Source organism: Gouania willdenowi, chromosome 5 (genome assembly GCF_900634775.1).
Source record: "Gouania willdenowi chromosome 5, fGouWil2.1, whole genome shotgun sequence".
NCBI lineage: Eukaryota > Metazoa > Chordata > Actinopteri > Blenniiformes > Gobiesocidae > Gouania > Gouania willdenowi.
This window is the reverse complement of record NC_041048.1, coordinates 8,942,083-8,968,633: the sequence shown is the minus strand read 5'-3', so window position 1 is coordinate 8,968,633 and position 26,551 is coordinate 8,942,083. Positions and strand designations below refer to the sequence as shown.

At 35.3% G+C, this 26,551-nt stretch overlaps 2 protein-coding genes across 3 annotated transcripts; both read left to right on the top strand.

Moving 5' to 3' along the window:
* The first annotated feature begins 3,746 nt into the window (after nucleotides 1-3,746).
* On the top strand, nucleotides 3,747-13,627 carry slc16a1a (solute carrier family 16 member 1a). Its single transcript, XM_028448103.1, has 5 exons — nucleotides 3,747-3,947; nucleotides 8,975-9,252; nucleotides 11,500-11,643; nucleotides 11,782-12,555; nucleotides 12,644-13,627. The coding sequence occupies exons 2-5, from the start codon at nucleotides 9,036-9,038 to the stop codon at nucleotides 12,877-12,879; spliced, it is 1,371 nt and encodes a 456-aa protein (XP_028303904.1). The 5' UTR covers nucleotides 3,747-3,947; nucleotides 8,975-9,035; the 3' UTR covers nucleotides 12,880-13,627.
* A 1,672-nt stretch (nucleotides 13,628-15,299) lies between these two features.
* sycp1 (synaptonemal complex protein 1) lies at nucleotides 15,300-24,271 on the top strand. 2 transcript variants are annotated; one of them, XM_028448101.1, is made up of 34 exons: nucleotides 15,300-15,431; nucleotides 15,563-15,686; nucleotides 16,822-16,903; nucleotides 16,979-17,022; nucleotides 17,117-17,281; nucleotides 17,357-17,424; nucleotides 17,571-17,644; nucleotides 17,749-17,807; nucleotides 17,899-17,965; nucleotides 18,086-18,159; nucleotides 18,231-18,339; nucleotides 19,256-19,350; nucleotides 19,430-19,614; nucleotides 19,686-19,753; nucleotides 19,832-19,893; nucleotides 19,974-20,090; nucleotides 20,180-20,284; nucleotides 20,368-20,471; nucleotides 20,562-20,679; nucleotides 20,777-20,847; nucleotides 20,924-21,005; nucleotides 21,083-21,145; nucleotides 21,230-21,292; nucleotides 21,381-21,443; nucleotides 21,524-21,640; nucleotides 21,724-21,834; nucleotides 21,911-22,003; nucleotides 22,089-22,163; nucleotides 22,244-22,315; nucleotides 22,400-22,510; nucleotides 23,581-23,649; nucleotides 23,738-23,845; nucleotides 23,932-23,997; nucleotides 24,087-24,271. In XM_028448101.1, exons 2-34 carry the CDS (start codon nucleotides 15,564-15,566, stop codon nucleotides 24,219-24,221), a joined length of 3,018 nt encoding a protein of 1,005 aa, XP_028303902.1. In that variant the 5' UTR covers nucleotides 15,300-15,431; nucleotide 15,563; the 3' UTR covers nucleotides 24,222-24,271. The 2 variants fall into 2 exon arrangements, with proteins under 2 accessions (XP_028303902.1, XP_028303901.1); XM_028448100.1 differs by having other exon boundaries at nucleotides 22,400-22,549.
* Nucleotides 24,272-26,551: the final 2,280 nt, after the last annotated feature.

Below are 26,551 nucleotides of genomic sequence, written 5' to 3'. Positions count from 1 at the left end.
TGTTGCCATTACAAGGGAGAGTCAAGAAAACGTAGAGTACTTTTTGAATATGCCGAGGTTGACCTAAGTGTCACCATAAATAAACCATTACGTTGCTGAACGTTCACACTGAAATGTGTTTTGGGAAAGATTTTCAGGATCAAAGAATTTAAAAGTTTTGAGTTGTAGGCATTCAGGGATTATGATATTTATGTTCTGCTTACTTTAAATTCATTGTCCGTGGCATGAATTTAACACTGTCGGAATGATGATGATGAGACATATGGATAAGAGAACATAAAATATTTGTTTTATTATAGCAAAGGAGTGCCCATTGTGTCATTTCTGATTAATTGGTATCTGTTACACATCTCAGTCCTGCATCCAGGGCATAAGATGCTGTTTTCTCTGCAAACATCATGGTTGAACCACTGAGTGCATCAATATAGCAACATGCTGTTCACAAATCCACGAACCCCTGTGTATTTAAAAACAAGAGCCAAACCTGCTCCTTTCTCTTTCTGCTGTTTCATAGGTTCATGGTTTTATTGAAGATTGCTTGTTCTCTTGACTATGTGCATCGAGCTATCCAAAGGTCACAGAGTCTAAGAGAACATAGCAGACAGAGTGTTGGCGCAGTAGTGGAAGATAATAATGCAGGTACTTAATTATTTACAGTCATTTACAAAGATTACAGGGGCACTAAAATAAGAGTGAATGCATTGTTGGTAGTTTCCTCCAAGAAAACAGGCCACGTTTACATTTGCTGGTGTGTGATAGCAGAGCAAGGATGGATAACTCCATCACAGCAGGGGCCACAAAAATGTGATTGTATCTCATCCAAGGGCCACATTATCAACATTTATGTCAAAATGTAGAATAACTGATCTGAGCATTAATACAGGGGGGTTTCTAGTCATTTTGTGTGTTTTTGTGTATTTTTCTGTCACTTTCTGTATTTTTGTTGTTTTATTTCATTTTCCAGTCCTTTTGTGTGATTTTGTCGACAGTTCGTGTGTCTTTGGAGCTATTCTGTACTATGCTGCTTTTTCTTGTGTTTTCGTAGTCATTTTGTGTAATTTTTAGTGTTTTTGTGTACTCTAGGACTTTATCATGCGCCAAATCCTAGCCAGAGCAAAACCTGCTTCCGACCAAGCTAGCCGTTCAGCATAAGTTTCCATGCTGATTTACCTCAGTAAGACGTTGGCAAGCTTCATATTCCAGCACACACTGATTAAATCTCGTGTCGTAACATACCCCCAAATTGTTCTGCTTCGTGTTTACATGGTAATAGTTATACCGAACTGAAGTTTACATGGAAAATAGGTTTATTTGGCTTTATTCAATTCCACTTTAGGTGTATTTTGATTGTAATTTTGAAGCAACAGTGTGACAATAACACACTTTGTTCCGCGGAATAGAAGTGGGATAGGAATCACTGGTAAATAAAGCCCAGTAAAAGTCTGGAAAACAATAACCAGGAATAAATATTTGCTCCCTGGTAAAGACAGTAGCTCTACAAACTAGTACAATGACAAAGTTGGTGATTTTACAGATAGTGCAGCAGTACAGGGACGCATTTACTCTCGTCTCCGGGTTTTAGTATTTACCACTTTTTTGATTATATGTCTTTTAAGGCTCTCATTAAATAAATAGTCTCTGATCTAGTCCAGGCCGCCATCTTGGATTATGTCATCACCAGTGTGTCATTGCGGCATGTCGCGCATGCGCAGAACGAGGGGAATTAACTTAAAGAGGAATAAAGAGTTTACAAAATAGAGGAATTTTTTAATTTGGAATTGAAATTGGAATAAAACAAGTCCCCTTATTTGGATTTAATTTTTATTCGGAATTAAATTAAATTGCCTTTTTTTCCACAGTAGAAATGTGTGCCCAGTATCCCAACAGCAGAAGAAAAATACGTGCAGTTTTCTCCGTCGTGAAAAGTGAGATTTCCCCAGTCACTGTGACTTATATGTGTGAGCTAATTGCATTTTGCCCTCACTTCGACCCTTTTTGAAAACAAGTCTCACTCTCAGTTCAAGAAGCCATTCCACCTTTTATTCTCAGTTCTAACCCTTTGCCCAAGCAAAAGCTAATTACCGCTGACCTTTGACCTGTGCCTGTCAATTCTGTGGCTCTTAGGTTTTTCTTGGGCAGTTTTTTCCCCCTTAAAACTATACAAAACTATTAATTTTATCTCACCTAAGAAATATGTATAAGCAAAACAATGTTTGGTCAATCAGCTCTAATAATGAGCAAAGAGGAGTAGAGGTGGACGCTGACTATACTGTAAATGCTCTTGTATGTTGCAGAGCATTTAATGCTCCGACTGCAGCTTATTGTAATGTATGGGAGCTGTGTTTCACATAGCTGAGCTAATCAGTTTTAATTTTCCTGCTCACGTACACATTTTCTAAATCCCTGCTTTAAAACGCGCCAGTTTTTACAAGAAAAAGGATCATAAAAACAAAGAGATGGATCACATAGAATAATATACAGCTGCTCGAAAGATTCCCAACTCACACTCTAGTATTATTTTTTTATTAATTGTACTCTGTCAATAACATATGCTATTACTGATCAGACGTGTGTGTGTGTGTGTGTGTGTGTGTGTGTGTGTGTGTGTGTGTGTGTGTGTGTGTGTGTGTGTGTGTGTGTGTGTGTGTGTGTGTGTGTGTGTGTGTGTGTGTGTGTGTGTGTGTGTGTGTGTGTGTGTTTTGCCCATGCTGTAAGGACCTAGGCTTATAATGGGCTTTTATAGGTTGCCGTGTTGGACTCTCTCCATTCCTCCTGAAGCACGGCACATATGGCGTTATATTTGTGCCACAACTCTGCTGTCAGTGCACATCTTGAACTGTATCATGACTGTAAATGGTCTGCGTTATGATCATCTCTTGATGGGATTAAATTTAAAGCAGTGCGCACAAGAAAGAAACAAAAAACAAAGACAAAACAGAAAAGGTAATGACGCAATGGAATAAGCAAAAGTAAAATGGAAAAAGAATGACTACATTTGTATATTTTTTTTTATTATTGATTCTCTTTATATTTCTACATTTATTTCCTTTTAATTTTGGCACTCCTGTAGTCAATACATAAAAGCCTAAAAACATGTTTTCAGCCTAAATCCATTCCTGTTTTTGGTCTTTGTTTTTTACAAAGAGCAGTTCAGGAGAAAGCATTGAATTGAAGGAGTTTCTCTGTTGCATCCTCTGTTTAAAAAGCAGTAAAAGTGCCAGTTTATAAACAAAACATACAAAACCACACAGAGCAACCTAACAATAGGAAAATATAGTTCAAGGGTGTCAGGAATTTGTTTGAATAACTGCACTCGAGGCCTTCCTTTCCCAAGCTCCGATTCACATTCATTAATAGTTCCTCTGGGAGTTTTGGAGAAAGGCTCAACCAGAACTGACCCCTGAAGTGATGGAAAGTCTTACTTTCTGGTATTCAAGGTAAACAATGTCTGCTTTTAGTGTGAAAACGATGTTGCAGTAACCAATACTCAACTTGGCCACTTTTACAAACCTGTTGCAACAGGAAATTAGGATCCCAGGAAGCATCTTATCTTATAAAACAGGCGTTATTTTATTTCCTCATTGTGCATTCTACATTGTAGTGGAGTTAAACTCAAACTTTGTGTGCGTTCTGAGCACATGACCGAGGGGTGGAGAAAGCCCCGTGGGGGCATGGCTTATCTAATCTGACCCTTAGTATTTAAAAGTGTCCAGATAGTTTCCAGGCTGTCCAGAGCTTTACTCTGGGCACTGGATGGATTCAGCGTTTCATCAGGAAAAACAGATAATCACATTTCTTCCAGGGGTTTGTGTGGAACACATGCAGGGATTATAGTTTGAGTTTATCTATAGTCAAACCACCCAACCTCCTTCAGCAATGATTTAAAAAAAAAAAAAAAAAACCATTGGCCGGTGCTCATCTGTCCCTGTCCAACGGCTCCAGCTAAGGTAAGAAACTCAATGACAGATTACAAAGTACTCACGTTACTGTAATTAAGTTGTATTTATGGCTACTTGTACTTTTTTTTGAGTATATTTCTAAATCAGTCATTTTACTTGTACTTCAGTACATTTTGAAAGAAGTAATCTGTTACACTTCTACACCCAACCGTTACTGAGTAAATTGTGATTTTTTTTTTTTTTTTTTTTTAAATGATCAACGGAAATTGTGAAACTACAAAAAAATAAAATGACCAGACAACAATCAAATGCATCACATCATAGACGACCAACCACATTAAACGTAATGCACTGCTACAAAACAGCATTAAATGCTGGTATTTTCTCAGTTCATAGCTGTATGCAGTCTGGGAATTTATTATCAAAAATAAATGTGGGGGGTGAAAGTAACTAGTAACTTTTACTTTGAGTACTATTTTATTGAGCTATTTTTTACGTGTACTTGAGTACAAATTCAATCAAGTAACAGTACTTCTATGGATTATAGGATATATCAGTGCTTTTTACACCTCTGTATAAAGATTTTGACGGTGATTCTAGGTTTTTTTTTGGGTTTTTTTTTTTGCATTGAAATCATTGGTGTTATTTCATTTATTTATTTTTAATGTCATACAGATTCCTTCGTGGATAATAATGGTAGATTTGGTATCTTTTTAAGTTTATTCATGTATGCAAGGGAACTATAGCAAAAAATAAAGATGGGGTGAAAGTAACTAGTAACTTTTACCTTGAGTACTATTTTATTGAGCTACTTCTGAGAATTTTATATATGACTCACTTGTACTTGTACTTGAGTGCAATTTCAATCAAGTAACAGTACGGTAACAGATATATCAGTACTCTTTACACCTCTGATGATAGAACACACTTCACAAAATGGTCCCTCAGTAGTAAACTTTAAACAAAACAAAAAATAAAAAAATTACTCTGACAAAGTAACAGTTTAAAAGAACCTCGAGGCAGGGAAAAGCCTAAAGCATGGCTGCAAGCAAAAACCAAAAGCAACAAAGTGTGGGCTGAAGAATCATCATTCATTAGGACTAGTTATAATAATAGTGAACACAATTATAAATTGGCTTTGGAAACACTGATGAAGTGCAGATAGTGTCTGACACCTGAGAAAGATGACACATGTCAAAGTTTAATTTATTTAATTTTTTTAATAATTTGCAGGTTTTATTCTTACCCGCCAAACTACAGGGTTCACAGCACTGCATCAAAGTGAAATCTCCTTAGTGACATTATTTCAAAGTCACCTGTTAAAACTGTTCAGCTGTGAAACCTTCAAGCAGACAGTAAATCGTGTCATACCGCACTTCACTTATTTTACTCCTTTGTCTAAGCTTAAATCAATTAACTTAAAATGTTGCTTTGCGAACCAGTGGCGATCAATCATTGCTTTGATATTAATCTTTTCTTCAGTTTTTACTTTAACAGCAGCAGTTTGTCCCCCTCATTTAGTTTCTACATTCATCATGTAGTAGAAATCACAGTGTCGTCTTTTCTCCCTCACCAGCCATTAACACATGCAAGTTAAATACAGTATATTGAATAATCCTGTTAAGTTCACACCCAATTCAACATTTATTAGATTAATAAATTGGTTTTGACATTATTTCACTCAATCAGAGGTTCTCAACCTTTTTTGGGTATTTCCAACTTTGAATGAAGGTAAAGCTTCAAGCCCCACCTGTGCCCAACACATTTTTAATTATAATGAACTAAAGCAGTGGCTCCCAAACTTTTTGTGCCCAAAATACACCAAAGGACAAGTAAAAATAGTGAAAAATAGCCTTTATAACACATGTTGTCACTCATATCATGTACAGTATCTGTAAAAATGCACAATTATATATTAACTATATTACTCATTAAATATTAACAAACATTTTTAGGTATAAAGTTTGCCTCTGTATTATCAAATGAGTGCATACAAAGTAGTAAACTAAAAAAATAATTATTTTTGTGTAGGTTGTATATTGCAATAATGTATGGTTGTCACAAAATCCTGCGGCACACCCGGACTTGCCTCACGCACACCAGTGTGTCAAGGCACACTGTTTGGGAACCACTGAACTAATGGAACAAGTAACATTATATTACATAATAATTCAAAAAACTAAATTACCTGCATGTACAAAACAAATGTACTGAAAATTAAAAAAATAAATAAAATTGTTTGCAATCTGTGACAAAAAGCAAAAGTAAACTAAAAAGGAAATTCAGTGCACGTATTAAATAAACTAACAAAGATCACGTAGCATCATGTATTCATAATGCAACTAATGTAAATTTAATGAATAAATTCAAACTCAAAAACTAAGTTAAACAAATCACCTGCGTGAAAACCAAATTTAAAATTGTTAGTTAATTATTAATAGTTAATTGGTCAAAAATAAAAATAGTACATGAAGGAATGTTGTTTGCAATCTGTGGCAAAAAGCTTAAGAAAATCTTTTACATTTTGTTCTAATGCAGTCTAATAGTAATGCTCTTTTAATTTCTGCTACCTTTTTAGGCTTGTCATTATTATTACACTTTCTTTGTGTGTAGGCTATTCCCCTGCACCAGAAGAGCGCGCCCCACACTTTGAGAAGCACTGCACTAAATGAAGCAATTCTACCGCAGGAAATCAAAAAGCATTTTTACAGTTTTGATCTATGTTGTTTTTGGATAATCCACCCAGCGTACATAATGCAGTACACTTTTGGACTCCTTTTCATCAGCAAAACAATAGGACATCAGGGAGCACATGGAATGCAATGCATGCAGGAAAGCAATTCAAACAAGTTCAACCCTGAAACAACATTTTTCATCCACGACTCTGCAATTAATGTAAAAATACAGACTTTAAAAACATCTACTTTGTTTTTTGTGAAACACAAGGGACATCTGCAGACTGGTGAATGACAAAATGACACTTGCTTTTATACTCTGGAGAGAAAGAAGGTGTGTAAGTTAGGTTTCAAAAGGTTGGGTGTTCAATCGAAAAGAGATGCAGATCAATACAGTCACTGAAAGCAGATCTTTTGCATGGCTTCCCCTCAGTGGGTGAGATGTTATTCAAAGGTTAAGAAGCTGTGACACTTCAGGGGGAGCTAGACGACAGAGTCAGGAAAATGATCAACTTCCAGTGTGAAAAGGACAACTGTTTGTAATGGTTTACTTTAGTTATTGTTATTTGTTTGACCTAACAATAAAGGTCAAGTAAATGATTGATTTGATTTATTTGATCCTTCAATTTAACGTATATTGTAAAACTGCAAAGGGATGGAACAAATGTACTAAATGAAATAAAAAAGCTAAAGTAGCCATTTCACTGCAGATCAGTTAAAAAAAAAATGCTCTTGATGAAATGTTAATGTTTTTAAATGCCTTGGTTATGGGCGTTGCTTCTAGAGTAGTTAAGACACGCCCAGTCACAGCAGCCCCGCCCCCACAGCGCTGCACACTACAGTTCGGCATGGAGCTGTCAATCAATGCTCACAGCACTGTGAGAAGTGGAAACCTATTCCCTCCTCCCTTTTTTATAGGAAGGGCGTGGCCAGCAGTTGCGTTTGGTGACATCACTCATCTAATCTCAGCCAATAGAAGAATTCAATTTACTCTGACATTTTACAACTAAAAACACTAAATTTAAATGCTTTGACTAAAATGTGAAGAATGGGACGAGGATTAAAAAAATACATTATTTCATACCTAATCATGTATGTATTCAGCATAAAAAAGTGGTTTCAGGGTGTTGTTTCACTTTAAAGTGTGTAAACAGGCAGCATGTATTACTATTTCATCTTTGTTCAAAAATGAAATCTGTTAGTCATGACCTTTTAAAGGCACTTTTTGAATGGATCTGCAATGAAATACCTGCTTTGTATTTTTAATTTAGTAACTCTGTTGACTTAACTTGACTTAAAAAAAAAAAAAAAAAAAAAGGGCCTTGAAGCAGAACTAAGTAACTTGTGCTTAGCGCTCCCCCTAAAGGTCTCTTTTGTTCATGTCACTGTTGTTAACACTCCCCACCCCACAGCTACATGCACACCTTTGCTCTCTAAAGACAGTAGCAACCGATCACTGAAAAATCCTAATATAACAGTGACACTAAGGGTGCTTTCACACATATAGTCCCATGTGACCATGTGAACAGTATGAGGAAAAGAGACAACTAAAATAAATGAATGATGTGGGAGTAATACGGAAGAGAGTGTGGAAATGTGTGTGACGTGTTAGTTTGTGTGCTGACAAAGTGGCTTTAAAAATAGATAAATGGATAGATGGATGGATGGATGGATATTTGTGTGTGTGCTGCCTGATGGAGTGGGTTGCAAGTGTGTGTGCGTGCCTGTTGCGCAATCACACAAGTGTGATTGTTGCTGAGCTGTCACTGCATGGAGTTGCTCCCTTCCTCGGTCAAAGATCTTCTCTGTCTTTTTTTTTGCTGGCTCCGTCATGATATAATTTTGATAAAAGTGAATTGGTAGACAACCGTGTGCAGCCACACAATACGTCTTGCCACCGGGTCGGAGGCAGGAAAGTTGTAAGTGCGGTTTTCTAGCCAGAGACACCAGGGGGAGATGAAAGACCCCCCAATCACCCCATAAACACTTGTATCACCCTCACAGGGACAACGAGAAGGATTTTACTTAGTTCTGCTTTAAAAAAAAAAATGAATTCATGTTTACGTAGATCAATTACATTTGGTGAACTTATAAGTAAAAGAAATCAAAATGATCTACGTAAACATAAATTTGTTTTTTTTTTTTAAAGCAAATAACTTTTTATTTCTTACAATGTGTGTTTAAAAAAACACACAAAAAAAACTAAAAATATGCTTCACTGAAGTTCCCACGCCTGGTCCTTGAACAATAGTTTGCATGTTCCTCCAGTTGTGAAAGTTTTCTCTCTACAAACATGTACCTGTATGTAAGTCACGTTTATTACAGATGGTGTCTGTTGTGTTATAGCCCTGCAGTTAACTTACAGAAAAATAAACAGTTGTGCTGTTTTATCTTCAACAGGTTCCTCTCTCACCACAACATTAAGAGATTGAGGAGTCTCTTTTAAAGGAAGAAAACAAAAATGGCACCAGCAGTTGGTGGTCCTCAAGGTTACACACCACCCGAGGGAGGTTGGGGATGGATGGTGGTGGTCGGAGCCTTCATCTCCATTGGATTTTCCTATGCCTTTCCCAAGTCCATTACTGTCTTCTTCAAAGAAATTGAAGTGATCTTTAATGTGTCAAGTAGCCAAGTGTCCTGGATTTCATCGATCATGCTTGCAGTCATGTACGGTGGAGGTGAGCCACAGAATCATTAAACTTGGGAAGTGATGTTAAACTGTCCTTTGTGCAAATAGATGGTCGTCACATGAGGTTTACCATTTTAAAATTGCTGGAGCTGTGTCTCAGATATGGGAAGGATGTAAATTTTGGGATGCGTCATCAGTAGTGTTCCTTTCAATCAGTCAGTGTTTCAGCCTTTTTAACACTAGACACCCTCATCAAAGGTGGCCAGCTACAGGGTGATCAGGACTGAACTTGCGTCCCATAACTGTTTCCCACTCTCTCCTATCTGCATAGCGTAAAAACACAAACATCTGAACACAAATGGTGCTTCTGAAACCTTTAATCACTCCTTGTATTTAAAAATATGTAAAACTGAAGAAAAAGGATAGATATTAATCCTGATAGTGCGGTGTTTCCCAAACTGGGGGCGGATTACGTCAATACAGGGGGTGCGAGAGAGAGTGGGACGTATGGCTTATTAAAAATAGGAGTGCACTCAAAGAACTTTATTATTTTTGCCATTATAAATTTTGTTTTTGTACATTTTACGTTATTTTGTCATTTGTTTTTAAGAACAGTGCTAATTTTTACATTTTTCATTTTATTTTTTTTCCCATTTTGTTGCAATGCAGGGACGCTGAAAATTCTCATTCTTTAAAGAGGATGCAACAGAATTTTTTTGGAACCCCTGCCCTACTGTATGTTTAAATATCCCCTAATTACTTATTTCTGAAACAAAGGCTTACATTGTGTTTTCTCAGTGTCACATTGTCAACACTGAAGTCACAAAATCCTATAATAATGGCACTCATCAACTTTTCCTACTTTCATAACTGCAACGATATTCGACTCTTGTGCAAATAGATGCAGTTTGACCATGTACAGTACACTGCACGTATTGTTTCCTGCTTTCATAACTGCAACGATATTCGACTCTTGTGCAAATAGATGCAGTTTGATCATGTACAGTACACTGCACGTATTGTTTCCCTCTGTTTTGAAAGTGAAGGACCACCTGGGGGAGGGTTTAATTGTGCTCCTCCAGTGACAGGCTGAATAAGAAGGCGGATGATGTCACATAGTCCTATTCATTGGCATGACAGTCAACTCTTCAACAAGACTTTCAGCTCTGAACTCTAGGCACTGTTGACTGACATCTCGCTAAAATCATTCTGGACCAAACCCATTCACAGATTTTTTATACCAGCAGCAGAACTGGGGAATTAGTTGCCACTTATCACTAATAATGACCAATAATGCTTAGATTTTTGCTTGTGTTTTGCCTGTAATAAATTGTGTTGTTAAGCAAATCCAAATCTGTAACTACTTCCAAAATATGCGCAGCAGATTTTAAGTGCTGCATAGTATTTGAATATATATATATATATATATATAATCTTCAGCTGAGTTTGTTGCAGGCAGAATAATATCTATTCAGAGCACTTGCAGGAGAAGTTCATCAACAGCCCACAGTCGCATACCTCTCTATACTTCTTCATTTTTTTTATTCATTACAGTCATGAGATTCTACATTGGTTAGTCTCCAGCCTTTTTATACCAAGCTTCACTCTCCCCAAAGTAGAAGGAAGGAACTCATTGTTTGTATAGCGAGTGCCTGCATTACCATTTAAAAAAACCTTTGTCTTGCACCGTGCAGCTAAATGAGTCTGGACAATCTCTAAACAAAAATGTCAGTTTGCATTTAGGTGCATTGGGTTGTGCAGGGATTTGGCAGCAGTCGTCCATGTGGATCCTCACACTCGTTTAAGATTGTTGTTATAAGTCACCAATTGAGATGAGGGTTTATCTTCTGAAATAATTGGTTATCTCAAGGCATTTGTATATATATATATATATATATATATATATAAATGTAAAAAAAATCATTGTAATCTTCTGGAAATTTAGAAGAACCACCTAAATCCCCCCAAAAAATCCCTTTAGTTGATACCTCCATGTCTGAAGACTCTCAAAACTTTTTTTTTTTTTTATTAATGTCCAAATTTTCTAAAAAGCATTAATTGCTGCTTCTGTTGTTTTTCTGTCATGATGAATTATTAATGACACACAAGATCAAGTCCACTGCAGTGCAGCACTGACAAATATGATAACACCAATTATTGGTGTTTGTAGTGCCACAGCTGTAACACCAGCACCACCTGGTGGTATAAAATATATCTATACAGTATACAAAGAGAAAGGACTGTTTTTAAGCCTTACATGTGAAAGGATTTTAATGCTTTTTTGTCTGTACTTCAGGCCCCATCAGCAGCATTCTTGTGAATAAGTATGGCAGCCGCCCTGTGATGATGTTTGGAGGATGTCTGTCTGGAATTGGCCTTTTCGCTGCCTCTTTTTGCAATTCAGTTGAAGCTCTCTACTTCTGCATTGGTGTAGTAGGAGGTAACCTTATTTAGACTTCCTATATTTTACAGTCTGATAATGATTCACCTTCTTCTTATACACTGTTGCCCTCTAGTGTTCTTTCACAATCAAGGCACAAGATATCTAATAATTTCTCGGTTTTTCTGAATCTTTCAGGTCTAGGATTGGCTTTCAACTTAAACCCAGCTCTCACTATGATTGGAAAATACTTTTATAAGAAGCGGCCCATTGCTAATGGGATTGCAATGGCAGGCAGCCCTGTCTTTCTTTCGACTCTTGCACCACTTAACACTTGGCTCTTTGACAAAGTTGGCTGGAGAGGAAGTTTTATGATTCTTGGTGGATTGCTGTTTAATTGCTGTGTTGCTGGATCTCTCATGCGACCCATAGGGCCAAAGCCCAAACCTCCAGAGAAGACGACCGAGAGGAGGACTGTGGTGCAGACCATCAACAGCTTCATCGATCTGTCTTTATTCAAGCATCGAGGCTTTTTGCTGTACATTGTAGGAAATATTGTGATGTTTTTTGGTCTCTTCGCACCGCTGGTGTTTCTTTCCAACTATGCTAAAAGTAAAGATATTCCTAAAGAGAAGGCAGCTTTCTTACTCTCCATACTGGCTTTTGTTGACATGGTGGCGCGTCCTTCGATGGGCATGGTGGCAAATACAAAGTGGGTTCGACCAAGAATACAATATTTCTTTGCTGCTTCTGCTCTGTATAATGGCGTGTGCCATGTCCTAGCACCGTTAGCAGTTGACTATAAGGGTTTTGTCATCTATGCAATCTTCTTTGGTTTTGCATTTGGATGGCTGAGTTCAGTATTGTTTGAGACCTTAATGGACCTGGTGGGAGCTCAGAGATTTTCAAGTGCTGTTGGGCTTGTCACGATTGTTGAGTGTGGTCCTGTTTTATTGGGGCCCCCATTGCTTGGTAAGTACATTATTTGCACTAGTTAGAATTTTCGTGTAATCCTGACAAAAATAAATAACTAAATGCTTCTCTAACTCTGTCTTGACAGGAAGGTTCAAAGACATCTACCATGATTACAAGTACACCTACCAGGGTTGTGGAATCCTCTTGATTGTCTCCAGTTTCTTCCTGTTTCTAGGAATGGGAATCAACTATCGCATGTTGCACAAAGAGAGAAAAGAGGAGGAGAGGAAGGGTACGATGGGGGTTAGAGAGCAGAAATCCAACAGGAACAATGCTGCCAAAGAGGTGGCAGAGGGTAGAGACACCGAAGACACCGTGTAGGATTCTCTACTACATCCCCTTACATGCATTCGACCTCAGGCTTTCATTAAGGTGGATATTCATTTAAATACTTCTTTACAACAAGCCACGTTAATATTAATGTTGTGTTACAATGCATTGTTTGTGGAGTGAGCCACAGAAGCCACAGGCATTTTATTGTATATTTGTCTTATACCAAGGTATCTAAGCTTCTTCAATTCAGTAATATGAACACTCTGACTCATTTACAGTGGTCATTGTTACTGAATTGTGGTAGTACACATGCACAAAAACAGGCTTAAAATGAGATCAAATGAAAGTGAAAAGTTAAAGAAAGTGAAGGAACCTTATAGTCGAAGTTTCAGATTATGGAGCTTTATTCTAATAAAGAATAAGTACACAATCTGAGCACAATGATAAGCTATGACTTGAGACATTTATGTTTAGTCTTCAAGGTAATATATGCAACAGAATAGTGGATCATTTAATATTACCTTAGGTAAAGTCACTGTAAGTATTTTTTTGCAGCACCAAACATGAAACTTTTAAAGTGAATGTTATGTTTCACCTCTGCAAGAGAGTAATGTAACATTTTTTTTAATTTTTTTTTATTTTCCTGACAAAGTATGTAACACTTGTCACTGCTTCCCATCCAAAAATGTCACAAAATGTATAATTAAAAATACAAGGCATATTTTTAAAAGCCTGTCCAATCCAAGTCGTTTGTCAATGGTCTTTATGTGTGGAAAGCACACAACAGTTTAATTATACATTATATTTTATATTATATACTATATACAAACACATATTTCATTGTAAAGTTGGTGCTCTTTTTGAGTTATTAAACTGTGATCTTTTTTTTGTTTACTGAATAGGACGTAAACTGACTACAATTTACGTGAAATAAAATGTATGTCATGAGCCTAAATAAACATATCTGACAATAACATTCTCTATGTGACCTGCTTACTGATTATCATCAATTTTGATAAAATGGTAACTTTTTGAGGCGCAAGCATGCAAGAGGACTATCCTATCTAAAAAAAAGGAAAAAGAAATTGTAGACAATAAAATTAATAATAATAATTATATTAAAAATAAATAAATAAATAAATAAATAAATAAATAAATAAATAAATAAATAAAAAACATAAATAAAAAGATGAAATTGTGGTATGAAGAAGATAAGAATGTTTGACCAGGAAAGACACGAGCTTTGATGTAAAATTATCTGTGTTCAAACCAGGGGACATATCTAGATAAGCAAACTGCTTTTTTCCGTTGCCCTTTCCGGCAAGCAAAAAGACAAAAAAAAAACCAAAAAAACACGATGATGCGATTTTGCTCTGAATGTCAAAGTGAATTTTTGTGATTGCAACCATGTTGGAAATGAACTGAATAAATAAATAAATAAATATTAATAAATCTAATAAAATTCTGTGAAAAATTATTGTATCTTCTCAAACTATAGTGTTTCAGGACAATTATTACCAGACAGTTATTTATATGTTTATTTATATATATTTCAACATTTTTCAGATGCAAAAAGGTGGCTGGATCTGAGACATCACATGACATTATTAACCAAAAGTAACACAATTAGAATACAGTTTTTTGCAAAACATTTATTTATAATTTCAACATTTGTAAGGCAGAAGGCCAAATTATTTTTATCGGGAATTTCATACACGAGGCAATTGAAGGTTCTGCATGCATGTATCATAATAATCTAGTTATGTGAATTTTCCAACATGTTTTTATTTTTATTTTTTTTTAAGAAAACTCTGTTACGTATTGATTAAAACATCAAAAACAAGGTCTGACATCATAAACTCATTAAAAATATATATATTATGGTCTGCCTCACTGTTATTGGTCAATCAGAAGTAGTTTTTTGTTATTTAATTTAAAAAAAAAAATCAAACAAACAAAAAAAAACTGATTTTTGTTTATAAGCGTGTCAAAAAACTTTTACATTTCTGTCTTAAATTCAAGGATGTTACTTGATATCTATGGAGGTAGATGTTTGTCTTTATTATTCAATAAATTAAAAAAATAAATAAATAATTAAAAAAATAAATAAATAAAAAAAAAAGCGTTTCAATCAAATAAAGCATACTTCAGTCAAAAATAAACATTTTAAATCAAAGAAAAAAAGTATTTAAATTTAAATTGTTTTAATGACGTTTTTTTTCTTGAAGTGATTTTTTTTTTTTTCTTTCGGATTTTATAATAAAGACACAAATCCACCCTTCATAGAAGTTATTATTATTTGTTTTGATGTTATTTTTTTTTTTTTTTTAGAACATTTTTTATTTTTTTTTATTTTTTTTTTCATCTAAATTCTAAGTTATTATTTCTTACCACTGCGGCTACATTTAATTACATTATAAAACTAAATTTGTGTATTTCACGATTATAATTGGTAGAAAGTGTCCCGTCATTCATTGGTGGAGGCGTGGCATGTGATTAGCACGTACCGTGACGGCTCGTGCTCCTCAATATAGATTTTAAATTAACGGTCGCCGGTTAACGTTCAACAAGATACCTTTGAGGCTAAAAGTTGTCTGAATGTAAGTGGACATTGACATGTTATTTTTAAAAAAAAATGTATTCATGTTTTCGTAGCAAAATGACGATAGTGCTAAACTCGTTTAACAACATTTATCCGAAATATGACGGTGACAGCTGTGTTTAATTACAGAATGAACAGAGAGAGAGGGTTTAGCTTCAAGCTGCTGGTGCCTCCTAGGGTTAGTAGCGGAAATATGTCTGCTGTTAGACCCCAGGAGGTGGTTGAGAGCCGGGGTGATTTCATTAACGCTCAGGTAAGTCCGTAAAATGCCATTCATGTTTGGTTGTGGTTTTTGGTGTTCGATACATTAGCAGGGTTGCCTAATGTCTGAAAAATTACGTCAGTTCCCCTAACTTCTATATGGATTTAAAAAAAACTAAAAATAAAATGTTATATCTGATATATATATGGAGGAGTAGTTTATAGCTAACATAATACAAAAAATCTCAGCAGGGCAGCAAAAAGGAATAGTCACTCCATGAATCTATTATAACAGTCAACACTCATTGTATTGAAGTTATGACAAAAAAGTGCAGTTTTGCATTTTTTTTTTTTTTTTTAAATTTATGAAATTCCAAATAAATTAATCAAAATGAACAATATATTAGGGGTGTCCCGATCCGATATTGATATCGGATATTGGTCCGACACTAGCCAGGGCACGAATATCAGATTTTATTGGATTGTATCTAAAATCTCCAATTGAGCGTTTCATTAAGTTGTTGTTTTTGTCCTCGCCCTCATTTGTTCCCACTATATTATCCCTTCTCTTCTCCCGCAGTGTCCACTGCTGGACAAGAGAAGGGCTGTTTAAAAAAAAGTACTGCGATTCAATTTTCAAAGTATCGATGTCAATCGTGATACCTATGAATCTATTTTTAACTGCCTTAAGATTAATCGTTACATCCCTAATACTGACCATAAATAAATAACTGAAGTCAACTTGAATTGCTGACTGTTGAGTGGAGTATATGGTTAGGGCTTCCATAGACATTATATACGTAGATGCCTTGTTGACCGCTGCTGCTGATTGGAGCTGACGTGATTATGCGGCGCCATCTTGCTTAAGAGGGGGATATGTGCTGCTATAGTGCATTAAAGTGCTCATAAATTACATATATGTCAAAATACATTAAACATGAATGTGTACAAACCAGCTCTATAATTATTGCACAGTTGCTTTGCTGTACCTGTAAACCTGTAGTATTATTGACAAAGCTTGATGTCATGAGCGATCTATTGCAAATATTTTGGTTATTTTTTAATGTCTAATGCAGAAGATGCATTATCCCTGTCATAGACTAAAGTAATAAAATTATTGATCACAGTAATTATCACTAAACTGGATAGCTCTTTTTTTTTTTTTTTTTTTTTTTCATCTCTGAAAGGGACAAGCTAAATGTTACGACAAGGATCAGAACATTCTGTTCAACACAACTCCAGTTGTACCAACTAAACCAAGCAGACAAGGTATTCTCTTATATTATTCTTAAAATGATGGCTGTGTGTCCTATAACTTATTATATTATCATCTCTTCACCTAAGAAATCACCAAGATTAAAGCTGTGCCACCAATGGAAAAAACTGAGGTATCATCACTGCCCAACTTTAACCGGATTGACTGACATTAGCAGTTTTTTTTTTTTTGTTTTTTTTTAACATGTTCATCCGACTGATCCACAGATCACCTGCAATCCTGGTCAGGTTTATTCCAAATTGTTCAATGAAGTTGAGAAAATCAAGTGTTGGAAGGTCAAAGTGGACATTGACACTGTGCAAAAGGAAAGGAGACTTCAAGATAACAAAAGAACTATAGAAAGTCAACGTAAAGCCATACAGGAGCTGCAGGTTGGTGCTCCAAAGAGATTATTTTCTCTCGCTATTTATGAAGAAGTTGTTGATAGTTTTGTTCTGTCTTTGCAGTTTGTGAATGAGAGTCTCAGCATAAAGCTGGAGGAACAGATCATTGAAAATGAGGATCTGAGGAACAAGTAAGACACATCCTTCACACACTGCAGAGGAAATCTGATTTAGTCAATTCATTGAACATGATTGAGAAGCTTTACAGAGCTTTAGTATGGTATAACATAATAATGTTATATCCTTTGTTTTTATAATAAAATGATTTTTGATACAGAAACAATGCAACAAGAAACTTGTGCAACATACTCAAAGAAACATTCGAGTGGTCTGCTGAGAAAATGCAGTTATGTAAGTACAAGCAGTTTAATGTATTATATTATATACTTTGCAGAAAGTGTTTTATATGGTTGCCAATCATTATTTCTACTTTAAAAAAAAATATGTTGTTTTAGTTGAATCTGAAAGAGAAGAAACACATCAGCTTTTTGTGGAAAATAGTGATACAATTAAGGTAAACCACAACTACAATCTAAACAACAACGGGTTGTTGCAATGATTTTTTTGTTTAAGTCACTAACTGGGTTATTGTTGTTTTTTTGCAGAAGCTGATGGGAGCGTTTGAAGGCCTTCACTTCCAAGCAGAGGCCAATAAACAAGAGATGCAGAAAGGTACAATATGTATTTTATTTTCAAACTACTTGTCTATAAAGTAAAGTCTCAGAGATTTGTTTGTATGAACAAGGAAATGTTTCCTACTTGTTCAACCTTTTGTGCGATTGGATTTTTCAGTGAACGAGAGCTTGCTACAAACTGAAGGCCTCAAAGAGAAATACTACGAAGGGTGCAAACAGAAAGATGAGGAGGTTAGTTGAGGGCAAAAAATCTTGCAGCTTTGAAAATATAAGGGAGAACACATTTTACTTTGTTTTCACAGATTACAAGTCTTCAAATCAAACACAAAGACAAAGACAAGGAGCTCCAAAATGTAATTCTTGAGCTTGATAAAACTCAGATTCTTTGCCGAAAACTACAAGTTTCCACAGGTATTATTTATTTGTTGTTTGTATTAACAATGATATTGAGAAATAGATGTAGTTCTTTTTTGTCATTTAAGCTAATTTATTGTTTTATTGATTCAATCAAATAATAATGATGATAATGAATCAGTTTTTTATTGTGCTTTTCAAAGAAAACTCAAAGATGCTTTTCAGGAAGCTGAAAGGAGTGAAGGAGATGAGATAAATGGACTTGATTTGTACACGCATACAAAATCCATTTATATTGAATAATGTTCTCGTGTCAAATATTGTTAGGCAATTAAACAAGATTAATTCATTACAAAGTCTCTAATTAAGCAGGTTATTTTTTTTAATCGAGTCCCATTTCTAATATAATTTTTCAATTTAAGTTAAGTTTCAAAATCAGAAATATAACAGTACATTCATTATTTGCTACCAACGCAATGATCTTGATTCGCAGAAAGTGGTTGATAGTTGAAAACAATTTTTATTTACTAAGCTTAAAAAATGGGATTTGGCCCCAACGTCTGTTCCTGGATCAGTATTTTTTATGTAGCACCTCAAGCTTCAATCAACAAATAAGGTTGTGTCTAGCTTTTTTTTTCTCATTCCTGTGGGATCCAAGGTATTCTATATTGCTATTGAAGACCTGAAAAATAGATTTTTGCAGAATAAATGACAGTAATGAAGTTAAGAGGCTCTAACATCTACAGTATAATAAATAATCCTGTTTTAAGTTTTTGTGCATTCAAGGTAAGTGATTTAATAGAAACTACAAAAACCTATTAAGTGTTTAGTGATTGATTTAGAGACAACTCCATATGTTTCCCCCTTTCGTTGTGTCAAATTACTTAATAGTAATTTCATGTTCCAATGTTCTGTTAAAGCGAGGCCACATTGTAAGCACAAAAATCTGATGGGAGGTTTATTTCTTCTACAGATCAACAATTTGAACTTCTGAAAAGTTCAAAAACAGAGCAGGAGTCCCTACGTCAAACAGTGCTTAGTGCTGAGCAGCGATGTGTTGAAATTGAGGTAAGACTCTTGTAATAATAGATCTCACGTACTGTAGATTCTTTGTTTTAGTTGAAATTCTCCTCTGTGCTTCTTAAAGAAAAACAGGGATAGTATTGCTGCAGCCCTGGAGGAACTCAAAAAAGAATATGAGCAGAGCGTCAAAAGCAAAGATTTAAGCCTGCAGGAGCTCAATACAGTTAGAGATCAACAAGCAAAGCAACTCGAGCAGAGTCACATCACCATTGAGGAGTTAAAGGATGCACTAACCCAAAACACACAGAGGTACAAGTGGCTCATTAATTATCATCTAATTGTTTCGTTTTTTCACATTCTCATTTTCACTTGTTTTAAAGAATTCAACGACATGAAGAAGAACTTCAGGCAAATATTGGAGAACTAGAAAGACAGACTAAACTTACAGGTGGGTCTCTTTCACATGTGTAGATGTTTTTTTATTTTGTTTAGTTTTTTTAAGCACATGAATGTTTTTACTCAACAGAGGAAGCTTTGGAGAAAGCTGCAAACGAAGTAAAGGTTATTGAAAACCTTAAAAAGGAACTGGTAAAGAGTAATTTGCTCATTTTCATTTCAAATGTAAACACGGTAAAGATTACTTGACAATATCGTGTTGATGTTTTCAGGAGGTAAACTCAAATGTTATCGAGTCCATGAAGGCAAAGATTGATGTTACTGTAGCTACAGTAGCAGAACTTTCGGTTGAGCTTTCAAGAAAAACTGATCAAATTCAAGTATTGAAGGTAACATTAATTCATTTATCACCTCAGAAAAAAGTGCTTAAATAGGGTAGTATAGACATCTAAAATGTATTATTTTTTTACACTCACAGAAAGAAGTAGAGAACAGTCTAAAGGAAAATGATATCCTGAAGAAAGCTTGTGAAGATTCAAAAAAGGAGAAAGACAGTTTAAAGGAAACGTTCACTCTAACTGAGGTTTCACACAGTTTTACAGTCATACTATGCGTGATGGGGACATAACAATAAATTCCCTGAACTATGTGTTGCTCTGTCCTCAGTTAAAAGTGCAGGAGTTGGAGGGACAGCTAATGTCTGAAAAGAACAAAAACAAAGAATGCACAACCCAAATACAGCAGCTGACAGGAGAGGCAATGCAAGAGAAGTGAGTTTCAAGCACTTTATTAGCATAAAGCTAACATTTTTTATCATTGTTTCTAATTTTACAAATCATTATGTTTGTGTTACATTAAAGATTGAAATATGAGGACACGCTGTCAAAATACAATGAGTTACAGTCAGAAAAGGCAGCGATTCAGCTGCAGTTTGAACAGGATTTCTCTTATTCAAAGGCACTGGAGTCGAGCATGAAGGTCTGAACTAATAAACCCTTTTTTATTTCATGTTTTTTTTTTTACTGCTTGCTTTGTTAAACAAAACAAATGAACTTCAGAAACTGTCATGTTTCAGGTGAGCAAAGAAAAGGCAGCTAAACTTGACAGAGAAATTCAAAGACTAAAAGATGACAATCGGAGTTTACGGTAAATTGACGTTTTTATCTCTGTAGCAGATTTAACATTGTAACTTGATTATTTAACAATTATTTCTGTGCATTAGGGAGGAACTGAATTCCAATAACAATGGAATTCAAATGAATTATCAAGAGGCCAAAACACTGCAAATGGATTTAGAAGAAAAGGTAAGAATAATAAATACTAATCATATAATCTGTAGTAAATGGTTCTATCAGTGAAATTGGCCCTTAACTGTGTGCAGTATGAAGATCTCATGAAGGAAATTTCAGAAAAAGAAAAAAAGATTAATATTGTGGAAACAAAGGTGACGGACACACAAAAAACCAATATAGCAATGTTAAAGATGGTGATAATTATTTGTAACTAATAAAAACGGTTTGTGTTTTAGTTGTGCAACCTTGGGAAAAACATTCGAGTTAAACTTAAATCCCAAGACGAAATGAAGAAAGAGGTTTGTGATAATTGTGAAAATTATTCACAGTAATGTCATGAAATGTGAAGTAATGCACGTTCCTTTTTCATTTAATTGTACGTTAAAGAATAAACTGCTGAAGAAACGAGTTGAAAAGGAGACTGCAAAAGCTGCAGAACTTGAAAAAATGGTAAAGTGCATCTTCATTAAGTTATTTCTTCCATCAAACATGTGATATGGTAAAATTTTATGAGTCTTTGTTGTCTTTAGACTGATGACCTTCATGAGGAGTCCCAGAACTTTAAAAAACTACAAGAGGAAAACTTCCAGAAATTGCTGAAGGATTTTGAGGCAAAATCAGCCTTAAACGCAGAGCTTGAGATTGAGGTTAATTTTTTACTTTATCGTGATCAAAACATCCAAATCTTTGAAAAAACAATACAAATACAATTTACTGGCATGTCTAACAGGTGCAAAAGTTTAAAATGACAACAGCAGAGGTTCAAAGGAGCAGAGAGGACGCAGAGCTGAAATGTCAGCAGAAGATAGCGGACATGGTTGCATTGATGGAAAAACACAAGGTAAGAAACATTCACAACACATTCTCATTTGTGTTGCATTGATATGATATAAAAGACTAACCGTCATTTTTAACAGAGTCAATATGAAAAGATGCTTGAAGAAAAGGATGCAGAGCTCAACGAGAAGAACAAGAAAGAGGCCGAGGCGGTTATCCATGTAAAGTCACTGGTAAACAGAAAACTTTCTTTTAGACAACATTTTTCACTTAAACAATCCACACACTTTGATATTTTTGCTCAACTTTTGAAAACAGGAGTTGGATATCTCCAAGCAAAAGACAGAAAATAAGGGTTTGAGTAAACAGATGAAAGTAGAAACAGAAGAAAAGGTAATTTAAATACATTTCGTTTGTTTTCTTCATTTGGCATTTTTTATTGAAGCGCTTCATTCTCAAATTCACCTTTTTAGGAAAAGTTACAGAAAGCTCTGACTGACCTGAAAAAAGAAATGGCCCAGCTGACTCAAGTGAAGAGCTTGCAGGTAAAAAGATCTGCGTATTAATGGGTCTCATTGAATTTGAGAAAGTTTTGTATTTGACGAAGCATTTGTTTTTTGTAATTTTAGTCGGCTGCATCCAACCCGAAACAAGGAAGGACTGCTGAGACCCTGAGGGGAGAGACTGCTTCAAAATGTCACGTCTTTGACTTTTCTGAGAGTTGGAAAACTCCATCCCAGGTCAACAGCAAAGATATTCTTTCATTGGACAAGAAAAAAGTCTGTATCTATTGACTTTTTTATTTCTTCTGAGTTTTGATTTTTAATTAAGAACATCTTAGATTAAAACTTTTAAATTTGTTTTAATGTGGCAGCTGAAACTTGCTCTAAAGCAAATACAAGTAGTTCTTTTTGTGAAGTTGATTTTAGCACGGGTTAAAAATGTATAGCCTAAACAAGCTGCATATTTTAAAGCTTTATGACTGACAAAGATATTGAGAAATAGTGAATAAAAACTAGATATTCAATAAAGTTAGATTTATTTTCCATATTATGTATTAATTATAATGACTTTAAAATTATTTGTAATGAACGTGAGTTGTTTAAATGAATGTTTGACTTTTAAAATAAGCCTAGGCAATACATTAAGATTCAAGATATATCGAGTTTTCCATTTTGGCAATATAGAAGATTATAAAATTGCATGTATATTTATTTCATATCTTATTTGTATTATATTTTTGTATTGTATTTTGCTACTTCTTAGATTAGCATGAAAAGCAGATTGATTGTTGAGTGCATCCTAACCCAAACCTTCACCTAAACAAGCCACACGACGGAACTCACTCACAAGTGCTGTCCGTTAGAGGAGAAAAAGCCGAAAGTGGCACATATTGTGCAGTTGTTTGCTAATAAATGTGCCTGTGTGGCATTTTTCATGGGCAAATTTAACCAAGAATTGTCTTTCTGGTAAGACTTTATTCAAGTAAAAATATCGTGATTCATATTGTATATCGCCATTCGGAAAAAAAATATTGAGATATAAATTTTGGCCCATATCGCCCAGCTCTATTTTAAAGTCAAAATAATAGTTTTTTTCATCTGTCGATTCACTGAAAGGATACCAGTCAGTTGCAGGACTGTTTGGATTTTTTGCTCACTAATAAGTGTAAACCATTCAATTGTTAAAATGTTGTTTTTGTCATTAAGGATTCTGCTCGTGAATTCATCACAACTCCCAATTGAAAACTATAGAAAATAATGATTAAGGTATTAATCAGTCATTTGATTTTGTTCTCGTGTCTTAACAGACTCCCAGTCAAAACACAAAGACAGCTGGAAGTGCCATGAATACATATGGCAGAACATCAAAGATCAAGGTAATGCTCAGTCTCTCCTCAACATTGTTTAGAATGAATAGAGTGTGGTTGTTAAACCTTGACATTAATACTTAAAATTCCCTTACAGTCCTACAGAATAAAGACTCCTCCTTTGGCTTCAAAGCAGTCCCAGTGGACCAGGAGCACAATCGAGCTGGACCCAAAGTCTGACAGCTCTGATCCAGTTGATCTTCTTGTAAGTCTCGTGGTTTTCTGATGACTTTTGTGCTTCAAGTGTGCATTTAATTATATACTGTTCTGATTGTTTACTTGTTTTGTTAGACCTTTGCCAATCTCCCCACAACCACTCTGTCTGCTTCACATTCCAACCCTAACTTCTTCAGAAAGGTAATGTGACTATAATAATGCATCAGTGTAGTATCTGCAGGAAAATACTGAATTGTTGTGAAATATTCAATCCTTTTTATGATTTTTAGATTGCGAGCCCAGCAGATTATGAATCACCTCGAAACTCCTCCAAACTGGCAGCCATAAAGAGAATGAGGGACGCTGGATGGACGGCTGTGATAGGGGGTAAAAAGAAGAAGAATGTGGAGAAAATCTTTGCTTAACTCCGTTTTTCTGATGGTTCAGGTTGAATATATCACTCATAGTGAAAGTATAGATGTGTCGGTGTTATGATCTTAATGATTTAGTATAAGTAGTATTATTAGTAGTAGTTAGTATTAGTATTAGGTTCATTCTTGACAAAAATTTCAGCAGTGAAGTTCAGTGTGGTAAAATTTTAGAAAAGTTTGTAGTGTTTTGATTCTTGAAGGTTGAAAAGTGTTCGTTCTTGCATTTATTTACAGTGTTAGCAAAAGATTGGATGTTTTATGTAGGACAGATGTGTTATTTAATGTGTTCACAGTTAATTTATTCAAAATGTGGTGAACTGTTCCCCGTGTGTTTGTATTGGTTGTAAAACAGTAAAAGTGAAAATAAAATTGAAAATGTAGTATTTTTTTTCCTGTTACCTTCAAGCCTGTCCTAATGGTTTTTTAGTCATTTGTAGGAACACAATGAGGTGTGTGTGGTCCATGTCTGTCAGCAAAAAAATAACCAAGAAGTTAATGAAGAAAGTCAAGGCGGAACTGAGACTGATCTGATGGAGGAGGAGGAACGTTGTCGTAGATCGGATGTCCAACAGAAAGTCCATAAAGTGTGTTTCTACCTTCTACGAGCACGTCTGTGGAAAGATAAGTCATTAGTAGCTGTGAGTAACAAGTGAAAATACGCTGAATGAGAACTAAGTTTTACCTGCTGTATCATTTTCGTTCGTGAGAGGTTGATGCATATATTGGATTTTGTGTTTACATTTGAATAGCATGAACACTATGAGAGCCACGACTAATACTCCAAGTATGAGACTGAATAGAATGGTGACGGTTTTTTCAGAATTGTTCAAACCAAAACCTGCAGAAAGAAGATAATTATCGTTGAATAACTTTTGCAAACAAAGATGGATGAATAGTTTTACCTTTATTGGTTGATTGCCCTCTGTCTGATGTGGTGACAGTATTTGATGAATGAGTTGTGATATTTGTACTTGTATAATTTGCTGTAGTCTGGGCTTCTAGTGCGGTGGATGTTCCAGGTTCAATGCTAGATGTTGACTTCCTCTGCGTCGCCCCATCACTCATAGGTGTTATTGTGGTTGATGATGGCTGAGGGTAACCTGTGCTCCCAGTTGGCTCTGCCATGGTGCTACTGGTTAATGCTTGATCGTGTCTGATCGTGGATCGTATTTCTTCCTCAGTAAAGTTTGTCAGAGCATTAGTTTTTAGATCAGAGTTTGAGGAATTTGTAGTTAGGTTTAAACCAGAAATGGCTTTTGGAGATGTACGGGTTGTCAAAAGTTGGTTTTCTGTCGTTGCCAAAGCAACAGAAAGAATAAAAAGGCTGCAAGTCCGAGTGGCACTGATTGGATCCATGGCCACCAGCGTCCTGCACGTAGAAATGACCATGAAACGGTGGAAAATACGTTGACCTAAATAATTATCAATCAATCACATTATTTGTTACAACTTGACATTGGAAATTTTGTGAAAATGTATAAACGAACCAAATATTTACAAAGCTTGATGGGTGGTGGATTTGTATTCAGGTCACATATTTTGAATACAAAAAACATTACAGTCTTTAGACAATTCAACTCTTAAAATAGTAATATAGCATACACAAAAACCCAAACCAACACTCCGGTCTCTCTAGAACACAAAGAAAACGTTAATCTCTGTAATTACCTCGGCGTCGTGTCCTCGTCACTTTTCTCTCACCGTGGAACAGGTAACAAGCTGATTTCCTGACATTGCAGCAGGTTAAAGTGGGCTGGGCAGTTGCTTTGTAAACTTCCTCAAATCAGTGTTGCCATGGAGACAAATGACATGGCTATAACTGTGATTAAAGATCACTCTTTCTCTCCCCAAGTACCCGGAATAATGCTCACACCTCCACATAGTAAAGTTTATTACTGCACCGTTACACATTAGCTATGCTTTTTTCCGTCTGTTAGGAAATAACATTTTATGTCTTTATATTTAACAAGAAACTTTGTTATAAAACATTTATTGGCAAATGACAAAAAAAAATGAATGCACTCAACAGCTTTTATGCAATTATACATGGTGTGAAACATCATAATGTGCATTTCAGTGAAAGGACAAAGGTCAATGTTCAGACAGTGAACAGAACAAAAGAGCAATAAAAGTAAAGCAATGCTGCACCAATGCAGAAAAACAGGAAAGATAGGAGCAGCAATCATTATGAAAGAAAACATTCAAACTTTTTTATTTACAGGATTCTCTACACTCACCAAAAACACTCTGATCAGTTTGTGACCATTTTCTACTATTTTAACGCCTTTTGTTCTTTGAGTTCTATGTAAACTGTATCATCCCCA